General features: G+C 43.3%; 2 protein-coding genes across 2 annotated transcripts in view; both read right to left on the bottom strand.

Annotated features, from left to right (window-relative positions):
* Positions 1 to 6518, bottom strand: part of LOC306782639 (NACHT, LRR and PYD domains-containing protein 3-like) — a 46957-nt gene extending 40439 nt beyond the window's left edge. Inside the window, exon 1 of the mRNA XM_079276082.1 lies at positions 6471 to 6518. The gene's annotated coding sequence lies outside the window, so the exon portion shown is untranslated. The remainder of the gene's footprint in view (positions 1 to 6470) is intronic.
* A 1548-nt stretch (positions 6519 to 8066) lies between these two features.
* Positions 8067 to 25953, bottom strand: part of LOC306782366 (pleckstrin homology domain-containing family F member 2-like) — a 20051-nt gene continuing 2164 nt past the window's right edge. The window contains exon 2 of the mRNA XM_079275696.1: positions 8067 to 12173. Coding sequence (XP_079131822.1) covers positions 11428 to 12162 — 735 coding nt within the window. The 5' untranslated portion in view covers positions 12163 to 12173 and the 3' untranslated portion in view covers positions 8067 to 11427. The remainder of the gene's footprint in view (positions 12174 to 25953) is intronic.

Genomic DNA, 25953 nt, shown 5'->3' with positions numbered 1-25953 from the left:
TCAACACAAAGAAACACTTCATCCTTCAGTTTATCACAAACATTCAACATCAACACTTCATCCTTCAGTTCATCACAAACATTCAACATCAACACATAAAGGAACACTTCATCCATCAGTTTATCACAAACATTCATCAACACAAAGGAACACTTCATCCTTCAGTTTATCACAAGCATTGAACATCAACACAAAGAAACACTTCATCCTTCAGTTTATCACAAACATTCAACATCAACACATAAAGGAACACTTCATCCTTCAGTTTATCACAAACATTCATCATCAACACAAAGGAACACTTCATCCTTCAGTTCATCACAAACATTCAACATCAACACATAAAGAAACACTTCATCCTTCAGTTTATCAGAAACATTCATCATCAACACAAAGGAACACTTCATCCTTCAGTTTATCAGAAACATTCATCATCAACACATAAAGAAACACTTCATCCTTCAGTTTATCAGAAACATTCATCATCAACACATAAAGGAACACTTCATCATTCAGTTTATCAGAAACATTCATCATCAACACATAAAGAAACACTTCATCCTTCAGTTTATCACAAACATTCATCATCAATACATAAAGAAACACTTCATCCTTCAGTTTATCACAAACATTCATCATCAACACATAAAGAAACACTTCATCCTTCAGTTTATCACAAACATTCATCATCAACACATAAAGAAACACTTCATCCTTCAGTTTATCACAAACATTCATCAACACATAAAGAAACACTTCATCCTTCAGTTTATCACAAACATTCATCATCAACACAAAGGAACACTTCATCCTTCAGTTTATCACAAACATTCAACATCAACACATTAAGAAACACTTCATCCTTCAGTTTATCACAAACCTTCATCATCAACACAAAGGAACACTTCATCCTTCAGTTTATCACAAACATTCATCATCAACACACAAAGGAACACTTCATCCTTCAGTTTATCACAAACATTCATCATCAACACAAAGGAACACTTCATCCTTCAGTTTATCACAAACATTCATCATCAACACAAAGGAACACTTCATCCTTCAGTTTATCACAAACATTCATCATCAACACACAAAGGAACACTTCATCCTTCAGTTTATCACAAACATTCATCATCAACACATAAAGGAACACTTCATCCTTCAGTTCATCACAAACATTCATCAACACATAAAGAAACACTTCATCCTTCAGTTTATCACAAACATTCATCATCAATACATAAAGAAACACTTCATCCTTCAGTTCATCACAAACATTCATCAACACATAAAGAAACACTTCATCCTTCAGTTTATCACAAACATTCATCATCAATACATAAAGAAACACTTCATCCTTCAGTTTATCACAAACATTCATCATCAACACATAAAGAAACACTTCATCCTTCAGTTTATCACAAACATTCATCATCAATACATAAAGAAACACTTCATCCTTCAGTTTATCACAAACATTCATCATCAACACATAAAGAAACACTTCATCCTTCAGTTTATCACAAACATTCATCAACACATAAAGAAACACTTCATCCTTCAGTTTATCACAAACATTCATCATCAACACAAAGGAACACTTCATCCTTCAGTTTATCACAAACATTCAACATCAACACATTAAGAAACACTTCATCCTTCAGTTTATCACAAACCTTCATCATCAACACAAAGGAACACTTCATCCTTCAGTTTATCACAAACATTCATCATCAACACACAAAGGAACACTTCATCCTTCAGTTTATCACAAACATTCATCATCAACACAAAGGAACACTTCATCCTTCAGTTTATCACAAACATTCATCATCAACACAAAGGAACACTTCATCCTTCAGTTTATCACAAACATTCATCATCAACACACAAAGGAACACTTCATCCTTCAGTTTATCACAAACATTCATCATCAACACATAAAGGAACACTTCATCCTTCAGTTCATCACAAACATTCATCAACACATAAAGAAACACTTCATCCTTCAGTTTATCACAAACATTCATCATCAATACATAAAGAAACACTTCATCCTTCAGTTCATCACAAACATTCATCAACACATAAAGAAACACTTCATCCTTCAGTTTATCACAAACATTCATCATCAATACATAAAGAAACACTTCATCCTTCAGTTTATCACAAACATTCATCATCAACACATAAAGAAACACTTCATCCTTCAGTTTATCACAAACATTCATCATCAATACATAAAGAAACACTTCATCCTTCAGTTTATCACAAACATTCATCATCAACACATAAAGAAACACTTCATCCTTCAGTTTATCACAAACATTCATCATCAATACATAAAGAAACACTTCATCCTTCAGTTTATCACAAACATTCATCATCAATACATAAAGAAACACTTCATCCTTCATGTTATCATGTTGGCGGCGCGAGCAGTCGCAGCGGCCCCTCGCGGTCCCGGAAGAACAGTGTTTTCGTCTTTTTCGTCTTTTTCGTCTAGTTTGTCTAGTCTGCCGCTGTGTTCGTCATGCCCGACGGACTTATATCGCAAAACACAACAATACAGCCGTGAGTTTCTTCTTGGAAAAAGTACAACTTTCTTCAACTTGGAAGCCAAACTCTCCGTGGATCTTAGCAGCCTGGGACTTCTCTGCTCCCCCCATTGTGTCAACCCCCACCCGGTAAGGAGACAGCGCAAGCGGTGCGAAAGGAAGCAAAAGCGGGGAAAGCGTGGAGGTATCCGGGCTAGGCTAGCGGCTAGCCCACACAAGCCGGCAATTCCAACATTACTCATGGCAAATGTCCGTTCACTGGACAACAAGATGGACAATATACGGCTACTCAGAACCAAGCGTGAGGTGAGGGACTGCTGTGTTTACGTGTTCACGGAAACATGGCTCCACCACAACATCCCGGACTCCGCTATTCAACTGGACAAGCTAACATGCTACCGAGCAGACAGAGACATAGTTAGCGTGGGAAAGTCCCGCGGCGGCGGTGTGTGTGTTTACATCAGTGATGCTTGGTGTCGAGACGCTATTGTTGTTAACCAACACTGTTCCCCGCTGGTGGAGTTTATGGTTTTAAAGTGCCGTCCTTTTTACCTGCCGAGGGAGTTTTCAGCCATTCTACTGGTGGCTGTTTATATACCTCCGAGCCCCAACAACAAGGACAGAGAGGAGGCACTCAGTGAACTTTACAGAGCCATCAGTGAGCAACAGACAGCACACCCAGACGGCATTCTCATCGTTGCTGGAGACTTCAACCATGCTAACCTAAAAACTGTTCTGCCTAAAATATACCAGCATGTTGATTTTCCAACCAGGGAAAACAACAAATTAGACCTAGTCTACACATCGATCAAGGGAGCGTACAAGGCGTCCCCCCTCCCCCACATTGGCCTCTCCGACCACCTCACGGTCTTGCTGAAACCGGCCTACAGAGCAAGGGTAAAGGTTACCAAACCGGTTTCAAAACAGGTACGGGTGTGGCCAGAGGACAGTACTGCTGCACTTCAGGACTGCTTTGGTACTACAGACTGGGACATGTTCAAGCAGGCAGCCACCTACAACCATCACATTAACATTCAAGAATACACAGAGACAGTCACAGGTTACATCACCAAGTGCATTGATGATGTAACTACCACCAGAGCCATCACCATCCGAGCCAACCAGAAGCCATGGCTGACAGGGGAGGTCCGCACACTGCTCAAGGCTCGCGACACCGCCTTCAGAGCTGGAGACCCAGCTGGGCTGGGAGCAGCCAGGGCTGACCTGTGCCGTGGCATCAGGAAAGCTAAACGACTGTACACCAGGAAAATCACAGGACATTTCAAAGACAGCAGGGACTCACGGAGCCTGTGGCAGGGCATTAGGACCATAACGGACTACAAACTACCGCCACAGACCTGTGACAGTCACACCTCCCTGCTTAACAACCTCAATGGCTTCTTTGCACGCTTCGAAGCACAGAACAACACACCTGCGCAGAAAACCACCCCCCCCACCGACGACCAGGCTCTGTGCCTGTCCCCAGCCAGTGTGAGGAGCACACTGCTGAGGATTAATACCCGCAAGGCTGCGGGACCTGACAACATTCCTGGTCGTGTGCTGAGGGACTGCGCAGAGGAGCTCACGGATGTCCTCACCGACATCTTTAACACCTCCCTGAGCCAGGCTGTTGTTCCCACGTGCTTCAAGGAAACCACCATCATTCCTGTGCCGAAGAAGTCATCTCCAGCCTGCTTCAACGACTACCGCCCCGTCGCATTGACTTCTACCATCATGAAGTGTTTCGAAAGGCTGGTCATGAAGCAGATCAAATCCACCCTTCCTCCCTCCCTGGACCAGTTTCAGTTTGCTTACCGAACTAAACGGTCCACAGAGGATGCAATCTCCTCCGCTCTACACCCAGCCCTCACACACCTGGACACTAAGAACTCCTACGTCAGAATGCTGTTCATAGATTTCAGCTCAGCATTCAATACAATCATCCCCCAGCAGCTTGTGTGTAAACTTACAGACCTGGGCCTCAGCCCCTCTCTCTGCAACTGGCTGTTGGACTTCCTCACAGAGAGACCACAAGCTGTTCGGGTCAACAACAACACTTCGAACACACTAACACTGAGTACGGGGGCCCCCCAAGGTTGTGTGCTCAGCCCCCTTCTCTTCACCCTGCTGACCCATGACTGTAAACCCAACTACAGCTCCAACCACATCGTGAAGTTCGCTGACGACACTACCGTGGTAGGTCTCATCAGCCACAACGATGAGACTAACTACAGGAAGGAAGTGAACCAGCTGGTCCGTTGGTGCCAAAATAACAATCTCTTCCTCAATGTGGGGAAAACAAAGGAGATTGTTGTTGACTTCAGGAGAACCCACTCCCAACCCCCCCTCCCTCTGACCATCAATGGTGCTGCTGTGGAACAGGTGAGCAGCACCAAATTCCTGGGTGTGACAATCACAGATGACCTCACCTGGAACAGCAACACCACTGCACTGGCAAAGAAGGCCCAGCAACACCTGTACTTCATCAGGAAGCTCAAGCGAGCAGGAGCCCCCCCCCCCATCATGCTCTCATTCTACCGAGGCGCCACTGAGAGCATCCTCAGCAGCTGCATCACGCTGTGGTTCGGAAGCTGCACCGCCTCCAACCGCAAGAGCCTGCAGCGCATTGTGAACTCTGCCCAGAGGATCATCGGAGTCTCACTCCCTACACTACAGGACATTTACAACACCCGCCTCACCCGCAAAGCACTCGGCATTGCGGGTGACCCCACCCACCCCTCCAACAGCCTCTTCAGCCTCCTGCCTTCAGGGAGAAGGTTCCGCAGTCTCCGTTCGAGCTCTACCCGGCTGAGGAACAGCTTCTTCCACCAGGCGGTCAGGATGCTGAACTCTCTCCCTCCCTCTCTCCTCTCGCTCCCCCTCTCTCCCCCCCTGCCATCTCTCCCCTGACCTCTCTACCCTCCCCCTCACCCTCACCCACCTTCCCCACTGCCTCAAATGGAACATACCAGGACATCTACTCCCCCTCACACCCCTTCCCTCATCCAGCACCAGTCACTTTATCAGCACCAGTCACTTTTTATCAGCACCAGTCACTTTTTATTCTCTGCTGCTACTTGTTTAATCCTTTATCTAGGCCCTTATGTTCTTAACTTTATTCTATTTTATTCTATTATATGTTATATGTTCATGTCTATATTACACTGTGGGACTGCGAGAAACGGCATTTCGAATTTTCTGTATGCATAACACATGTGGAAACTTTGACAATAAAGTGAACTTTGAACTTTGAACTTTGAACTTTGAACTTGAACTTCAGTTTATCACAAACATTCAACATCAACACATAAAGAAACACTTCATCCTTCAGTTTGTCACAAACATTCATCATCAACACATAAAGGAACACTTCAAATGTAATCTAAAAACATAATCTCGTGTGGTTGATAATCATAAAGCATATTTCTAGAAAACACAACGCAAGTTTCCACATAAATATATATTTACAAACACACATGAATGAATCCAAATGAGGTCTGTGAACTACAAGTAGCCTACAGATCTAACAGGAAGTGACTGTTTCTTTGACTTCCTGTAGGCTGAAATCGCCCCTGCTGCTTCCGCCTTATCTCGTCTACTTTCCAGGCGAGAAGCAGTTAATCTGGAAAGTTAAATTAACCTTTATTAACTTTATTAATTAATATTTGTTTTCTACCAGATATGTTGGAGCAGCGTTTACCGTGAATCTCAGCATAGAGGCGCACTAACATGTACGTGTCTGCTGAGTTGAGCGCAGTGTTAGTTACCGTAATGTTACGTTCGCGCGCGTAAGAGAGTAATAACGATGTGAACAGTTTACATTGCGCGGCAAAAAACTCCCCAAAAAGGTCCCAACATGTTCAATCTGCCACTTAGCTCGCGTTAGCTGAGAAGTTATGAAAGGTTTACCTCGTAGTGGAGCAGCGGGCTGTGTTCATCTGTCACTCTCCTCAGTTTAACTTCCTGATGGCGGTTTCTCTGAAGGGCGGGGACTAATGCGGAGCCAACTCCACTGATTGGATGAAGGACTGATGACGTCTCTTCTTCTTCTTTTAGTTTAATGGCGGACTATCAACCAACGTTTAAGGTGCATACCGCCCCCTACTGTACCGGAGTGTGTACCATCATGACTTTATGACAATTGTCATTTAAACACAATAATAATGTTATCATTCATCAATGAAATAAAGAAAATACTTCATATGAAAGTTATATTGTGGATATTAAACCCGTTCCATTCACAAATGTACATGAAGCACTTTATATACTGTATATGTAATTAATATATTATATTACTATAATTTTATATTTATATTACATTAATATTATATTATATTAGTGCATATTAATAGTGTAGTATTACACATTATCAAGTATAATAACACACGATCGTCAAGATATTTTTACAGTTGAAGTGCAATATTTAGAGGGGAAAGTGTAACGTTAATGTTTTAAGAATTAAAGAATTCAAACTCAACAGTTTTTCTCTCAATGCACTGACGTCATTCTCACATCATGACTTTCTTTTCCACTTTCTTTCCACTTGTCAAAAGACAAAAACTGGTGATTGAAAAGTGACGAGCTCATGTTTCTACTGAGCAGTTCTGCTTCACTCACTAAAACACACTTTCTACTAATAACTACCCACAGTTCTCTCCATTACTCATCAGTACAAACTACAGAAGCATTAGAAACCTGTGGAAACACCTGTAACCATTACGATCAGGTAGAAATCACAGCTGGAAGCTATCAACAGCATGCAGCTTTGCTCTTTGCTGTGCACAACAATGGAGGCGTGTCGATGAGAACAAACACGCTGCGTTTGTGTTCAGAGTTATTGTGGGAGGTTCCAGTGTGTTACAGTCATTGTTCCTATTGTTTAGCAGCCAATCAGGAGCTGAAGCTGAGCAGGTGTGTGGACAGGTGGAGCTGGAACACAAACACGAGTCAGCTGCTGTGGACTGAAGGTGTGCTCTGTGTTCTGCTGTCACACTGCCCTCTAGTGGAACCACGCAGTCATTACACTGCAGAGGGTTCGTCTCAACCAACAGAGAGAACGAATCAAAACGAATGATTTTAATAACTTAAAAAGAAAAACAGGTTTTTATGACTCATCGTAATCATTAAACATAATCGTAATTATTTAAGAGATATTTGATTTCAAACTAAAGTAAATAGTTAAGTTACAAAATTATACATGAAGCTCGTTATCTAAATTATAATAGTGTTTACGTCATATTTATTTATTTTGTTTGTTGAGAATTTGTTGTAAATGTTTACTGCTTATTTTATCCTTTATTCTTGTTTAATGTTCCTCTGATCTCTTTTAGACAGATTCATTATTTCGAAGCTCATCTAAACACAAATCTGAAGAAAGTTGTTCGATTTTACACATAATCTGAGAAAACCTCTTAAACATTTCCGTCTTTGAGCTAAATTAAATGTAACAATCTAGAATCAATCTACGAGCTGAATGAAGACAACACACAACACCAAACAGTCCGTTCTTTAAGCAAAACATTTATATATATATAATATATAACATATATATACTTCAAAGATCTCTGAAGGAATTAGTATCAAACAATGATCTGCTGCGTTACATTCTGATTGAAGCCCTTTTTGTTTAGAATCTTTTCAAAATAATTAAAAATGAAAATAAGAAAAAGAAAAGACGCCGTCAAACGGCAACAAAGAGAAAACATTTACATTAAAAACAAATCAACAAAACCCCAAAAACACTGGATGACCTCAACACAAAGTCTCTTCTTCTTCTGGAGCTTTCAACAAGCAGAGGAACAGGAAGTAAGTGCACCTTTGAGTTTATCCAAGACGAAGAAGTTCAGCGTCAACAAATGGCATTGGTCGCCTCCGTTGGTTTCATGCCGTTGACTTCCATTAATTGTCATTTCTTTCTTAATATTTCTTAAAATGCAGACGGATGTGATGAAGCTCAAGACCCTTTAACTTACTCTAGACCACAGACCTCCATCAGGTGGGATTCTATCTTTTAGATGTTTTAGTGAAGTTTGACGAACACAGTCGTACATTCTGTCATCATGTCACTTACGCATGAAAATAATAGTGAAATAAATGTTTCCCCTATTTGTGGCCTCCAGGCTAATTTCACATTATTACAACTTCCTGGTCCGTCACGTGATGTCATCAGGGCCCAAAAAGACCTTTACCCATTGACTTACATTGAGCATAATTACATTGTTGAGGTGAATCAACTTCCCAGTACAAACAAAAGAAGATCCCGTATTTAAATATTCAGGTCCTGGACCGAGGGGGCGGGGCTAAAGGAACCACCGTCGTTCTTCGCTACAGAGAAGTGAAGAACGACGTAAAAGAAAGAAATATGACGTTAACAGCGATAATTTAAAAGATAATTTTACACGTCGAGAAAGTCAAAAAGCAAGTTGATACAAATCAGCTTCGTTCAAAAAGTCTTTAAATCTACAAATCAGTTCAACTAAACATGTTCAGATTAAATGAACATAAAATGTTTTTCTTTCTGTTTCAGACTGAAGCAGACGAACGGTGCGTTCACAGGCTCTCAAGAAAGTCGGTCCCATGAACTGTAGTTAAACCCGTAAACCACGACAGCAAATCTGTTTGAAGCTTGTTCTTGTTTTACTTTATTTAATTATTAATTCTGTGTTTCTGAGTCTGAGCTCCAGAAAGAAAAACAACTGATTTAGTCTTTAGTCCAACTGTGATTCCTCCAGTTTATGTACGTTTATTGAACAAATCAAACATCAGCTGACCTCCATTAAAGGAACAGGGATCATTCAGAATAAAAAATAGAATGCTTTTAGCTGCTGATGCGACAGGAGGAAGAGGAGGAGGAAGATCTGATCAGAACTGTACAACAAAAACTAACCAAACCCAAAACCTTACAAAAAAGAAAAAGATTAAAAGATGAAGATTTGTGTTAAAAACATCCACCAGAGCTCCGACAGCAACAACTCCATTAAAGTCATTGTGCCAACTTTGTTAAGTGCAATCCTTCATCTTCATCGTCATCAGTATAAAGGACAGCTGGTTAGTGATCTCGTGTTTTTTTGTTTTCATCAATATTACATCTATAAAACTAAAAAGATGAAATGAAAGAAAACGATCCCTTTTACAGTTTACGGTCAGAAACCGTAGAGAAACATCTGGCGCTGCAGATGTTTGCTTCCGTTTGATGATGAGCCTCCAGTGTGCTCTTATCTTACAGTTGACTTGTTTACTGTACGTGTTGTCTGTTACCAAGAGAAGAGAAGAATCGTATCTTATATTCCAGATCACCTCAGAAGAGTTTCATTCCAAACATCGACACTGAAACATGAGATTAAAATAACTAACGTCAAACATCCTGAGGACGATGTCAATTAATATTCATGACTTTTAAACGACGCGTAAAGAGACAGTTCACCCTAAAATGTATCAATCTATAATCAATCACGTTCACAGGTTGATTTGGTAGATTTGGCGTCAAATCAATCATTTTTACTCTTCTAAGCAGAAAATTTAGATTTTATTATTTTACACTTTTGGGATGAAAATACTGATTTAATTTTGTGTCACACGATGAATCTTAAACAGTTAAACAGCAAATAATCCGTTGTTTTGCTCCGAGACGAAATAATAATCACTCAACGAACTATTTGCTAATTCAGGTTTTGCTCCAATTATGTGACTTTTTAAATCGAGATGTGAGGAATGAAACTCTTCAGTCAGCAGGAAGAGAAACTACAGTCGCCTTCTTCGAGCGATCACATGACCCACACGTCACATGACTCACATGGAAAGTGTAGGAGAAGAAGCTGTAGTGCTGCAGCATAAAGGAGGCGGAGGGGCGGCCATGTTGGCTGGAGCTGGTGAGATTACGCAAGAGTTCAAGGCACGAGGATGGGCGCGTTTGTTTTGTGACACAAGAGGGGGGAGGAGTCACTGACGGGAAGATTATGATGAAAGACAAGATCATGTGATGACGTTTGCTTTTCATTCACTGGAGGTCCTCTGCTCTCTCGCCCTCGTTCACATGAAACTTTATTTTTAACCCTCAGACTGTTAATGTGACGTTGTCACCGCGTGTCATGTGACGAAGAACAAACCAATCAGTCTTTTCTTAAATAGTCTGCAGTGAACATGTGGAGAAGTTCATCATTTTAGTGGAAGAAAGAGACTTTATACAGATCTTTACACCATGTGACTCCTCATCATCATCGCAGCCTGCAGGTTTTGGTTCATTAGCACCGTGGATAAAAGGTTGAAAACTTTTTTGAATGTCCACTTCCACTGTTTTTTAAATCGTGTTTTTAGCTCCACTAAACCTGGAACTATAATTGTCACAGACTGTCAATTCTCTCTCGCCCTCAAACGGTAGAGTTAGGGGCTGGGGGGGGGGGCATCAGCTGATTTGTCAGAAGCAACAGGAAAAGCTCTGCGTTTAGCATAATATCTACATTTTGTTATTTATATTTTAAAAAAGGGATCTTGACTTTTTGCTGGTGACGATTTTACAAAAATAGATCAAAAAATACCGACTTCTACAAAACAAATAAACACCGGAAGGACAGACGAGATAAAAAAAACATTTTCCCCGCAGAAATAACAAGCAATCACCCTGTGTAGGTCAGAGGAAGAGGAGGAGGAGGAGGTGTGTTTTCTCATTGGCGCCGTGGTGTTCTGTAGTGACTAATTGCAGCCCAATCAGGAGTCAGAAGAGTTCTGCTGGTCGACCAGTTCGTTCCACATTTCATTGTTTCAGGAAACATCGTGATCGCTGCTGCGATTCGAGGAAGAAGTGAAATATGTTTTGGTTTTGACGTGAATAGATGAAGAAACAGGCGTAGAGCGTAGAGGGGGGGGGACCTCAGTCGCTGCTGTCGTCTTCGTCGTCGTCGTCCGACAGGTTGTTGAACTTTGACCCCAGCCGGCTGAAGGAGTCCGAGTGCGGCGCCGGCCCCCCCGCCGTCAGCTGCAGGAAACAGAACTCGCAGACGCGGACGGGTTTGGACGACTGGCTGGGCAGCAGGTGCTTCTTCTCCGAGCACGGCCCGCACACCACGAAGCCGCACTTCCTGCAGTGGTGGCGCCGGCTGACCGGCGTGAACTTCACCTTCTGGCAGCGCATGCACACCGTGGCCTCCGAGTCGGGCACCCACACGGCGGCGTGCTCGCCCGTCGGCGCCTTGCCGCTCTTCTGCAGCAGGTCCTCCACGCACTTCCCGATGTGGTTCATCCACTCGGACTTCTCGGTGGCGGTGGCGGCGTAGACGGCGAAGGACTTGGTGGGCGTCTTGATGAGCCAGCCGTTGCGCAGGTCGCCCTCGTCGGGCACCGTGGCGATGGTGACGCTCTCCAGCGGGATGATGTGCTGCTTGTTGTACTTCTTCTTCTGGATCACGATGTTGCCGTAGACCAGGATGTCGTTGAAGAGGAAGAACTGCCGCGCTTTGGGCTTCTTGCGGCACAGTTTGGTGAGGACGCCCTCGCCGATCAGCACGCGGCCGGGGATGACGAGCGGCTGGCCGGCGGCTCCGAAGCAGCCCTCCACCACCGCGATGCGCTTGGAGTTGGCCTCGCTGTTGGCTAGCCGGTCCACCATCTTCACCTCAGCTGGAGGAAAGCGGAGACAGGGAGAACACTTTGAGATTCACAGCGTTAAATCTCAAACCGCTTCTTTCACATCGCCCCCCATCTCATCAACCGTGAGCAATAATGTGGGAATCAAAATAAAGATGATCTGGAACATGAAGAGGCTTATTGTGCTGCTGTGTACATTAAACTATTCGCCGCGCCTTGTGTGATCAGGGCCCGACTCTCATCATGGGAGTGAAATCTGTGCTCCTGAACAGAGCAGAAACACACACACACACACACACACACACACACGTGTACATACACACACACACACACACACACACACACACACACACACACACTCTCTTGTCTGACTGCGTACTGACAACACGGTTAATCTTCCAGCAGTGAAGGGTTTTGTATGTGATGAAGGGGCTGCTGATACGTGACACTCGATGGTTTTCCTTCTATGAGGAGTTTGCTGAACACCATGTAACACCGCTAACAAGCCCGTCGGACGCTTTACTTAACAACGCTAACTCGCAGTAGATAGCAGTGCAGCCTGGTGTCCTCAGTGATCTGACACCTCAGCCTATCGCCGAGGCAACGGGCCAACTGGCTCCCACCGGCAGACAGAGACGAGGGCACGGAGAGCAGCGAGGGCTCCGACGAGGAAGAGGCACAAATATACAGGCTGGAGGCTCTCAAAGCACACAGAGGGTATACGCTCCCTTTGCTTCTGCCGTCACGAATGCTGGAAGATGAACAGAGAGTTTCCTCCTTAGGATCGTATTCAGATTTAATTTATAATAAATAAATATTATTTCACCATCTTAAATCATCTTTAATTGAAGAAAGGGCACACGGAGATGAAGGACCAATCGTGACACATCTACAGATCTTATTCAGATACGTAATTCTGGATTTTATTATCAATTAATTGGCTGATTATGTCTTCAGTGATTTAATCAACGTGGTCAATAAAATGCTTGTATTGTTCAATCAACAGTTAATTGGTTTAGTTTATTCAATTAAAATATTAAACGAGAAAAGAAAAACTGACAAACTATTAAACTATAACCAGATGATTGTCATCCATCATCCCTCCACAAACACAACCGTCTCTCACTCGCATTATTAACGATTATTATTCGATCATCTATTCAGCTGCTTTCATCCAACAACAGGAGCCACGCAGCTGATCCGGAGACGGCGGCGTGTGGAGGTCTGCAGCTCGTGGTTCTGAATGTTAACGACCTCGTGTCACAGGAACAGCTTCAGACGAGTCCGATGGTTCACGAGGTGAAGACTGAAGCAGATTAAACAACATTCACTTTATGATATAATAAGTCTGATAGAAATCAACTGAATACGTCTTCAGCAAACATTCAGGCTGCACGATTATCACCGAAATGATCATCGAGATCGTTTTATATCAATACTGAGATCACGATTATTACGACAAAATTATATTTGCACTTTCACATTTCAATAAAAAGAGCAGCGCTTTCACTTTACATCTCGTGTTGCATTACATTAAATAACAAGTCTAAAGTGGGAAACAAAGATTGTTTGCAGTTTACAGTGAAAGATTTTATTTCATGATTCTTACTAACACACTGAAATTAATGACTTCAATCAGCCAAATGGCAAAGAACATCGTCTTGGTGTCAGTGTACATTTTATAATTTTCTTTTAATATTAATATATTTTTTTGTATTGTTTTATTGTATTATTTCATTTTATTTCTGTCTGCAGTCCCTGAGCAGGCGATTCCATGCAGAGCCCCACCAGGTGAACAACAAAGAGGAAGAGCTCAATACATGAGTTCAGAGGTCACCAGCTGCTGCCGCCGAAAAGGAAAATGAGGAAATTGGGTTTTTCAACTCTTGCGGTCTGAAAACTGAGACGGAAGGGAAGCGATGAGTCAGGAGCTAAAAGAGAGAGTGACGATGACGAGTGAGTGAAGAACAAGGAGAGTCGTTGTTAAAGTCTCAGTTCTGTGGTGAAGCTGCTCTCTGAGACACCGTGAAGTCAACAAACCGCTTCTACCGTCCAAGAGGGCTTCATTCATAAGCATTCTGTTTATTCTGCAGCCATGTGGGCCACAGACAGAAGATCATATTTATTTATTTTAATTCATTTTATTTATTTTAATTCATTTTATTTATTTTAATTCATTTTATTTATTTTAATTCATTTTATTTTTCAATGAAATACGATTTAAAATACAATTTAAAATAAAATGTAATATAAAATGTCATTTTTAACAGGGGGAACAGTTCAATGAGCAAAGACATCGTGTAGAGAATAATGTAAACAAACCGGTTGTACCATCCCGGTGAGCGTTTGATCTCTTCAGGACTTCCTGGTAAAATAAAAGTAAAATAAAAGTTGAATAAAGATCAATATCTATTGGACGACTTCCTTTTGCAAACCTCGAGTCTGCAGCCGCTTCTTAATTAAATTCAGCTCATTTGCATGATTCAAAGATTATAAAAATTTATATTTTAGTTCCTTCTGCACCAAAAATAAAACATTCCGTAGCCATGTGGGCTTATATTGTATTCATGAATTTTATTTTGTTTTATTTAAATGTATTTTATTTTGATAGAAAGTCATAACTATAATGACAAACTGCAGTGCTGTTGTTAACAACGCAGCGCTGTTGTCTGCGTTGTCCTCCGTCCCAACGCAGACAACAGCGCTGCGTTGGGACGGAGGACATGTCCGCCGTCCCAACGCAGCGCTGTTGTCTGCGTTGGGACAGAGGACATGTCAGCGCTGTTGTCTGCGTTGGGACGGAGGACATGTCCTCCTTCCCAACGCAGCGCTGTTGTCTGCGTTGGGACAGAGGACATGTCCTCCTTCCCAACGCAGCGCTGTTGTCTGCGTTGGGACAGAGGACATGTCCTCCTTCCCAACGCAGCGCTGTTGTCTGCGTTGGGACAGAGGACATGTCAGCGCTGTTGTCTGCGTTGGGACGGAGGACATGTCCTCCTTCCCAACGCAGCGCTGTTGTCTGCGTTGGGACAGAGGACATGTCAGCGCTGTTGTCTGCGTTGGGACGGAGGACATGTCAGCGCTGTTGTCTGCGTTGGGACGGCGGACATGTCCTCCGTCCCAACGCAGCGCTGTTGTCTGCGTTGGGACGGAGGACATGTCAGCGCTGTTGTCTGCGTTGGGACGGAGGACATGTCAGCGCTGTTGTCTGCGTTGGGACGGAGGACATGTCAGCGCTGTTGTCTGCGTTGGGACGGAGGACATGTCAGCGCTGTTGTCTGCGTTGGGACGGAGGACATGTCAGCGCTGTTGTCTGCGTTGGGACGGAGGACATGTCAGCGCTGTTGTCTGCGTTGGGACGGAGGACATGTCAGCGCTGTTGTCTGCGTTGGGACGGAGGACATGTCCTCCGTCCCAACGCAGCGCTGTTGTCTGCGTTGGGACGGAGGACATGTCAGCGCTGTTGTCTGCGTTGGGACGGAGGACATGTCCTCCCCTCTACTGGTGTGTGGGTGAGCTTCTGAACATGCAGAGAGGAATCAGTGAAACATGGCGGCTCTTTGTGACTGAAAGCTTCTCTGACCACAGAGCTGCTGCGCGGTGAATAACGACGCGTTACTCCACCGTGGGAGGAGGAACGGGGAGAGAGCTGAACCTGATGTAGATCCAAACACCTTGTCATCACACCTGGAATGTCATTTAAACGACTGTTGACACCAGAAACTCCAATCTCGTGTCAAACTGGAAACAGGAAGTTCAACATTAGCGGCGCTGTTAGCACAATACTCCGTGTTTATGACAGGCGGTGCAGCCCAGCAGGTCCTGAGTCAGTGCTCTTTGGACACTTCGTAGAGATAACGCCGGTTCTTATCATCGAAACCACCTGATATGAACAGAGTCACTTCTCCTCCTGCAGGGTTTCAGGCTGGAGGGGATTTCTCAACTCCAATCTTTGATGAAACAACATGTAATATGATACGACTACTCTGCCTGTCACAACTATCACCTGAGGGAAAAGGTTCAATTAGAGGATCTCAAGCTTCAAACATGTCTGAGAACATCCTGAGGAACAATATTTAAGCGGTTCTCCTGCAGTAAAAGGGCTTCAGTAGAAACAATGGAGGCTCTACGTGTTACAAGTATGAAACTATTCACTCAGCTCATCACAAACACGTCCGATCACATGACCACTCGAGAGAGCTCTGGAAGGAACTCGAATGCTTTTAAACATCTGAACGAACCACAGCGACCCAGCTCAATAACCGGAGTAACAACAGACCAAACATCGTGTTACAGAACAGCTCAGCAACACCGACAACTCCATTGATGTCCACGCTCTTATTCTGAAATGTCAGAGGTTGTATTACTTTGACACTCCCACTTAGACCGATATGTCTTCAGAGGGAAAACTACTTCAAACAAACAGGAAGACATTATACTGATGTTTTAAGAAGATAAAAGTACAATAAACATTTCTGAGAGGCTGAAAGCAAAACCTCATTCATCACATGAAGCGTTTAAGTCTTCGTCTTTAGCTGCTAGAAGCTCAGAAATGAGTAAATGAGCGAAACGCTTCCAGCAGTTTGCTCCTTCTGTCTGCAAAACGCTGACACGCTCCACAATTAAACTCTTCTCCATTCACAGATCACACGCGATGATGTCAGCAGAGACACTCGGAGTAAAAGCTTCCGCTTCGTTTCACCCAGAGACAGAAATAAAACCGCGTCATCGTTTTATCGTCTTCTCTTAAAAGCTTGTTTACGGCTCCATCGCTGACCTACGACCTGCTGAGAAGACTTTCTTCTTCATGAGAGAAGAACATGAAAGTGGATGAAAATGTGTTTCCTTCAGTCAACGCCATCTCCAAATCCTGGTCAGAGACTCATTCATGAATAAAACATTAATTTGTCAATTGTTCATGATTTAGTTTAGAGAAATCAGTTCGAAGAGTTTATGAGGTGACGTCTGATTAAAACACCCAAAGTGATTTCATTCACAAAGATATATAAAAGAAAGAAAAGCAGCTAAACTTAACTTTTGTGAAGGTATAAATGTAACTTAGTCACAAAGATATTCATCATTAAAACTACTCAGTCAATGAATGCTTTCAGATGTAATAAAATAATAAGAACTTAAGTTCCTGTTTCAGCGGTTCTCTCGGGAGACAAGAGCATAAAAATAAACATCTTCACGACCAAAGAAGAGTCAAGTGAAGCTCCTCGTCCCGAGCGTGACGAGCGTGTTCTGGCTTTGTAGGAGAAGAAGAAGCTAAACGAACAGAGAGGCTTGTGATCTGACAAAGAGACGGAAACCTGTTCAGACCGGAGCTCACTCTTGTTTTCACCGTCAACAGCCGGGAGAGGATTTAATCACCGGTTCAAAGCCATCAGTGAGTCAGATATTCAAACTATCCGATCACTACGCGTTTAAACACGCAGAAGAAGAAGAGGAGGAGTCTCAGTGAGCAGCATTAAGCACAGAGATCCTTCTCCTCGTAAACATACTGGAACTTACGTTTCCTCCAGATGTTTCCAGATGTTTATAGACGAGGTGTGAAGATTAAATGATGCACAAAACCAAGTCAGAGACTCACACCTTTACAAACACTAAAGCTTGATTTATTATGAGCTTCATTGCAGAGCAATCCAACAGGATATGAGTGAGGATACATAATAATCCTTTAAATCATCATTATTATCAATGACAGCTAGAGCCTAGAGATCTTCTGCCTAGCAACAGGGTCATGTTTTGAGTTTGTCAATATTTGTCAATATCAGCTCCTCATTAGGCTCCTTTAAAGATTTACTCTTAATATAAAAATAAATAAACTTACAAACTGATGTATGATTCATTTGTGTATAAAACGTCTTTATTTAGTATATAAAGTAGTGAAGAGTATCTCCACCTTTACCAGCTGCAACATTAAAGTGATGAACACATGAATGCATTAATAATAATAATCCGATGTTAAAGGCCTTACCATAGATATATATGATTTAAAATGTAGAATAAGTATATTTTGTACTTCAGTAACCTTTTGAATGCAGAACTCATACTTGAGCAGAGTATTTCACACCCTGTACGAGTAAAAGATTTAAGCAGGAACATAAGATCTAACCGCAGGAAATCTCAAACAAACCCACGAAACACGTCAGGCAGCGGCTCCTCATGCAGCCGGTCCTACGACAGCCGGCGCAAAGTTACCGTTTGTGCGTTTTCCAACGAAAGTCCAACAAAACATGTCAGATTCTGCTCGTTGCACGAATCCGGTCTTTACACAATACACTTCCGTCGTCACGGGAAACGACTTGGTTATGTTTAGAAACGGTCGTGTTTGTGTTACAATAACCACAGAAGTACGATCAGCGGCCTCACGCCTGAAACATCGCAGTTTGTTATTGAACAAAATAATAAACTGAATCTCAATCACCGAAACAATCACAACAAATACGTCAGAAAGGACTTCATGTTTTGTAGACAAACAAGTGGAAAAGTAGGATTGTTTTAGATTTCTCTTCTGTGATTGTGAGAATTAATTATCTTTTTTAAAGGCACCAGAGCTGAAAGTGAAAATACTAATTATTTCTCACATTTAACTGATAGACGTCTCGGGTTTTAAATATCGTAGACACTTAAATTTCATTCCCCTGACAAACATGCAGCAGAAGGGCTTTCATTTCAAAATGACATTTTCACCAAACGTTACAGGTCAGAATTATGACAACATGTTTCTGCTTGGGCTCATTTTAATAAGTGATACCTGAGGGGAGAATGATGAGTCAAACAGTCAGTCCTACTCATTTTAGTGTGTGTGTGTGTAGATATGTGTGTGTGTGTGTGTAGATATGTGTGTGTGTGTGTGTGTAGATATGTGTGTGTGTCTAGATATGTGTGTGTAGATATGTGTGTGTGTGTGTGTGTAGATATGTGTGTGTGTGTGTGTAGATATGTGTGTGTGTGTGTGTAGATATGTGTGTGTGTGTGTCTAGATATGTGTGTGTGTATAGATCTGTGTGTGTGTGTGTGTGTGTGTGTGTAGATATGTGTGTGTGTGTGTGTGTGTATAGATATGTGTGTGTGTGTGTGTATAGATATGTGTGTGTGTGTGTGTATAGATATGTGTGTGTGTGTGTGTGTGTAGATATGTGTGTGTGTGTGTGTATAGATATGTGTGTGTGTGTATAGATATGTGTGTGTGTGTGTGTGTAGATATGTGTGTGTGTGTGTGTGTATAGATATGTGTGTGTGTGTATAGATATGTGTGTGTGTGTGTCTAGATATGTGTGTGTGTATAGATATGTGTGTGTGTGTAGATATGTGTGTGTGTGTGTGTATAGATATGTGTGTGTGTGTGTATAGATATGTGTGTGTGCGTGTGTGTGTGTGTGTGTGTGTAGATGTGTGTGTGTGTGTGTGTGTATAGATATGTGTGTGTGTGTGTGTATAGATATGTGTGTGTGTGTGTATAGATATGTGTGTGTGTATAGATATGTGTGTGTGTGTGTGTGTGTGTGTAGATATGTGTGTGTGTGTGTGTGTATAGATATGTGTGTGTGTGTGTATAGATATGTGTGTGTGTGTGTGTATAGATATGTGTGTGTGCGTGTGTGTGTATAGACATGTGTGTGTGTGTGTGTGTAGATGTGTGTGTGTGTGTGTAGATATGTGTGTGTGTGTGTATAGATATGTGTGTGTGTGTGTATAGATATGTGTGTGTGTGAGTAGATATGTGTGTGTGTGTAGATATGTGTGTGTGTGTATAGATATGTGTGTGTGTGTCTAGATATGTGTGTGTGTGTGTGTATAGATATGTGTGTGTGTGTGTAGATATGTGTGTGTGTGTGTCTAGATATGTGTGTGTGTGTGTAGATATGTGTGTGTGTCTAGATATGTGTGTGTGTGTGTAGATATGTGTGTGTGTGTGTAGATATGTGTGTGTGTCTAGATATGTGTGTGTGCGTGTGTAGATATGCGTGTGTGCGTGAGTAGATATGTGTGTGTATAGATATGTGTGTGTGCGTGTGTAGATATGTGTGTGTGCGTGTGTATAGATATGTGTGTGTGTGTGTGTATAGATATGTGTGTGTGTGTGTATAGATATGTGTGTGTGTGTGTATAGATATGTGTGTGTGCGTGTGTGTGTATAGACATGTGTGTGTGTGTGTGTGTGTAGATGTGTGTGTGTGTGTGTAGATATGTGTGTGTGTGTGTATAGATATGTGTGTGTGTGTGTATAGATATGTGTGTGTGCGTGTGTGTGTATAGACATGTGTGTGTGTGTGTGTGTAGATGTGTGTGTGCGTGTGTAGATATGTGTGTGTGTGTGTGTATAGATATGTGTGTGTGTGTGTATAGATATGTGTGTGTGTGTGTATAGATATGTGTGTGTGCGTGTGTGTGTATAGACATGTGTGTGTGTGTGTGTGTAGATGTGTGTGTGTGTGTGTAGATATGTGTGTGTGTGTGTATAGATATGTGTGTGTGTGTGTATAGATATGTGTGTGTGTGTGTATAGATATGTGTGTGTGTGAGTAGATATGTGTGTGTGTGTAGATATGTGTGTGTGTGTATAGATATGTGTGTGTGTGTCTAGATATGTATGTGTGTGTGTGTGTGTGTGTATAGATATGTGTGTGTGTGTGTAGATATGTGTGTGTGTGTCTAGATATGTGTGTGTGTGTGTAGATATGTGTGTGTGTCTAGATATGTGTGTGTGTGTGTAGATATGTGTGTGTGTGTGTGTGTAGATATGTGTGTGTGTCTAGATATGTGTGTGTGCGTGTGTAGATATGCGTGTGTGCGTGAGTAGATATGTGTGTGTATAGATATGTGTGTGTGCGTGTGTAGATATGTGTGTGTGCGTGTGTAGATATGTGTGTGTGTGTGGGTAGGTATGTGTGTGTGTGTATAGATATGTGTGTGTGTGTGTATAGATATGTGTGTGTGTGTGTATAGATATGTGTGTGTGTGTGTGAGTAGATATGTGTGTGTGTATAGATATGTGTGTGTGTGTGTGTGTAGATATGTGTGTGTGTGAGTAGATATGTGTGTGTGTATAGATATGTGTGTGTGTGTGTGTGTAGATATGTGTGTGTGTGAGTAGATGTGTGTGTGTGTGAGTAGATATGTGTGTGTGTGTGTATAGATATGTGTGTGTGTATAGATATGTGTGTGTGTGCGTGTATAGATATGTGTGTGTGTGTAGATATGTGTGTGTGTGTGTGTAGATATGTGTGTGTGTGTGTGTAGATATGTGTGTGTATAGATGTGTGTGTGTGTGTGTGTGTGGTGTGTGTGCGTGTGTAGATATGTGTGTGTGCAGATATGTGTGTGAGTAGATATGTGTGTGTGTGTGAGTAGATATGTGTGTGTGTGTGTATAGATGTGTGTGTGTGTGTAGATGTGTGTGTGTGTGTGTGTAGATATGCGTGTGTGTGTGTGTGTGTGTAGATATGGGTGTGTGTGTAGATGTGTGTGTGTGTAGATATGGGTGTGTGTGTATAGATATATGTGTGTGTGTGTGTGTGTAGATGTGTGTGTGTGTGTGTGTGTGTAGATATGTGTGTGTGTGTGTGTGTGTAGATATGTGTGTGTGTGTGTGTGTGTGTGTGTAGATATGTGTGTGTGTGTGTGTGTGTGTAGATATGTGTGTGTGTGTGTGTGTGTAGATATGTGTGTGTGTGTGTGTAGATATGTGTGTGTGTGTGTAGATATGTGTGTGTGTGTGTGTGTGTGTAGATATGTGTGTGTGTGTGTGTGTGTGTAGATATGTGTGTGTGTGTGTGTGTGTGTAGATATGTGTGTGTGTGTGTGTAGATATGTGTGTGTGTGTGTAGATATGTGTGTGTGTGTGTGTAGATGTGTGTGTGTGTGTGTGTGTGTGTGTAGATGTGTGTGTGTGTGTGTGTGTGTGTAGATATGTGTGTGTGTGTGTGTGTGTGTAGATATGTGTGTGTGTGTGTGTGTGTAGATATGTGTGTGTGTGTGTGTGTGTGTGTGTGTGTGATGGTATTTCCTGTCACTACAGGTTTCCGTTCAGCAGACTCTGTGAATAACTTGTTGCTCTTGGATTAATTGGCGTCGCCTCCTTTACAACAGAAATGCTTTAAGCAGCTGCAGGCACACGTTTATGATGAGTCAGTGATATCTCCACTGCTGCTGCTCGTTACCGTCTTTCATAAGCTGAAGAACACACTTCAGAGGTATGAAAGCGTAGTTCAAGCTTAAATTGGATTAATAATTACACCCAATGACCCGACAAACAAAAAGAAGTCAAACGATCTGCTCTTCAACCCAACGTCAGAGGAAGACGCGTCACAATTAAATATAGGACTTTAAATCTTAAACTGCATATTGACGATGTGTTCCGAAATAATCAGCGTCTGATTCACAGGATTGTGATATTTGGGCGGCAATATATTGTTTTGATACACGGACACGTCGATCCTTTCTCATATAAAGGAGGAATATCTCACGTACATAATGAAGCCATTACTGGCCACTCGATGGGGTTTCTCTGGTGCGATTGAGCGGAACGTCAGCGGGATCTGGAGGATTTATCGTCTGCTTTAATAAAATGATTGAAGAGAGATGAACCGAGTGAAAACACACGTTGAAACTTAAATGTTTTGCAAAGGCACAAAGATGGTTTTGTTTTCTTTGCTTCTTCTTCCTCCGATGGTTCGGAGACAGAAGAGCGTGAAACCTTCCTCTGAGGCCACACGAGGACGAAACGAAGAAGTGAAACGCTGACTTACTACGAAACAACAAGTGCTGTTGAGTAAGTGTTGAGGAGAAGCTGCATGCGGCCAGAAATGAAAAGGAGAAGTGTAGATGTTGAAAGTCCACACTGACTGCACACGCGTGTCCTTATGTTCCTGTGTGTGTGGTTCATACCGTTATATTCAAAGCTTTGAACTGATAATAACTCAGTTAATGAATGTGAATTAGCTTCAAATGTCTACGTTTACCAGCTGTTAGTGAAGCGTTCTACTAGCGAGTGTGTATTTAGTATTCTTGTGTTCGTTCATGGTATTTAGTATCTGTTTCGTAGTTTATTCCTCTAATCGTTTAGACGTTGACGTGTTGGTTCCTCCTCCACAGAACCAAACCCACAGACGATCAGTAACGTAGTGACGGTGCATCTGCATCTATTAGTGACGGCAGTTTGGGTTCATTTTCCTTCAGATAGACCGACAAACATTAACCGGTAACAACAACAACAACAACGAGACGCTTTGACTCCACTCACTCGCAGCGCTACGTCCTGTCTGTTTGTAAACGTCCTTTTATTTTCTGAAGTTTATCCTCTAACAAAGCGTTCACTTCAACCAGATTGTGTAAAAGCTCCTCAGTGAAACTATGAAGTCATGATTGATTCATCTGAGACCAACAGTCATGTGACAACAAGGAGGAGACACTCTGACTGAACGACAGGAAGTGAACACAGAGAGGAGAGGAGAGGAGACGAGAGGAGGAGGAGGAGAGGAGACGAGAGGAGACGAGAAGAGGAGAGAGGAGAGGAGACAGGAGAGGAGACAGGAGAGGAGACAGGAGAGGATACGAGAAGAGGAGACAGGAGAGGAGAGGAGAGGAGACGAGAAGAGGAGACAGGAGAGGAGACGAGAAGAGGAGACAGGAGAGGAGACGAGACGAGGAGACAGGAGAGGAGACGAGAAGAGGAGACAGAAGAGGAGACAGGAGAGGAGACAGGAGAGGAGATGAGAAGAGGAGACGAGAAGAGGAGAGGAGACGAGAAGAGGAGACGAGAAGAGGAGACAGAAGAGGAGACAGAAGAGGAGAGGAGACAGAAGAGGAGACAGAAGAGGAGACAGAAGAGGAGACGAGAACAGGAGACAGAAGAGGAGAGGAGAGAGGAGACGAGAAGAGGAGACAGGAGAGGAGACGAGAAGAGGAGACGAGAAGAGGAGACAGGAGAGGAGACAGGAGAGGAGACGAGAAGAGGAGACGAGAAGAGGAGACGAGAAGAGGAGACAGAAGAGGAGAGGAGACGAGAAGAGGAGACGAGAAGAGGAGACGAGACGAGAAGAGGAGACGAGAAGAGGAGACAGAAGAGGAGACAGAAGAGGAGAGGAGACGAGAAGAGGAGAGGAGACGAGAAGAGGAGACGAGAAGAGGAGAGGAGACGAGAAGAGGAGACGAGAAGAGGAGACAGAAGAGGAGAGGAGACGAGAAGAGGAGACAGAAGAGGAGACAGAAGAGGAGACGAGAAGAGGAGACAGAAGAGGAGACGAGAAGAGGAGACAGAAGAGGAGACAGAAGAGGAGACGAGAAGAGGAGACAGGAGAGGAGACGAGAAGAGGAGACGAGAAGAGGAGACAGGAGAGGAGACGAGAAGAGGAGACGAGAAGAGGAGACGAGAAGAGGAGACAGAAGAGGAGAGGAGACGAGAAGAGGAGACGAGAAGAGGAGACAGAAGAGGAGACAGAAGAGGAGACAGAAGAGGAGAGGAGACGAGAAGAGGAGAGGAGACGAGAAGAGGAGACGAGAAGAGGAGAGGAGACGAGAAGAGGAGACGAGAAGAGGAGACAGAAGAGGAGAGGAGACGAGAAGAGGAGACAGAAGAGGAGACAGAAGAGGAGACGAGAAGAGGAGACAGAAGAGGAGACGAGAAGAGGAGACAGAAGAGGAGAGGAGACGAGAAGAGGAGACAGAAGAGGAGACAGAAGAGGAGACAGAAGAGGAGACGAGAAGAGGAGACGAGAAGAGGAGACCAGACGAGGAGAGGAGACGAGGAGAGGAGACAAGGAGAGGAGACAGAAGAGGAGAGGAGACGAGAAGAGGAGAGGAGACGAGAAGAGGAGACGAGAAGAGGAGACGAGACGAGGAGAGGAGACGAGGAGAGGAGAGGAGACAGAAGAGGAGACAGAAGAGGAGACGAGAAGAGGAGAGGAGACGAGGAGAGGAGACGAGGAGAGGAGACGAGAAGAGGAGACAGAAGAGGAGAGGAGACGAGAAGAGGAGACGAGAAGAGGAGACGAGAAGAGGAGACAGAAGAGGAGAGGAGACGAGGAGAGGAGACAGAAGAGGAGAGGAGACGAGGAGAGGAGACAGAAGAGGAGAGGAGACGAGAAGAGGAGACGAGAAGAGGAGACGAGAAGAGGAGACAGAAGAGGAGAGGAGACGAGGAGAGGAGACAGAAGAGGAGAGGAGACGAGAAGAGGAGACAGAAGAGGAGACAGAAGAGGAGACAGAAGGGGAGACAGAAGAGGAGACAGAAGAGGAGACGAGAACAGGAGACAGAAGAGGAGACAGAAGAGGAGACAGAAGAGGAGACAGAAGAGGAGACAGAAGAGGAGACAGAAGAGGAGACAGAAGAGGAGACAGAAGAGAGGAGACAGAAGAGGAGACGAGAACAGGAGACGAGAACAGGAGACAGAAGAGGAGAGGAGACGAGGAGAGGAGACGAGGAGAAGAGACAGAAGAGGAGACAGAAGAGGAGACAGAAGAGGAGAGGAGAGGCTGAAGTAGAGGATGTTAACATGTAAACAGTTTAATATATAAGACATGAAGAGACTCTAATTCATCCCCAACATTGGTAACACTTGTGAACACTGTTGTGTGAAAAACGAGCTGAAACTGCTCTGTGTTCAGATGGTGAAATGAACCAATAGAACGACCTGCGAAACAATATTATTCTAAATCTGGTGCTGACCACAGATGTGTTCATGAGTTTCTGAGAGATAAGTCGTTCACAATGAAACAAACACTCAAGAAGTGGACCAATCAGTCGCCTGAGAGGCTGCTCATCATCCACAAGTAGTGTTGATCTCCCAACAACATCAAACCCCAC

This window comes from Melanostigma gelatinosum, assembly GCF_949748355.1.
Source record: "Melanostigma gelatinosum genome assembly, chromosome: 9".
NCBI classification, from domain to species: Eukaryota; Metazoa; Chordata; class Actinopteri; order Perciformes; family Zoarcidae; genus Melanostigma; species Melanostigma gelatinosum.
The sequence above is the reverse complement of the archived record's forward strand: the minus strand, read 5'-3'. Positions and strand labels throughout refer to the sequence as shown.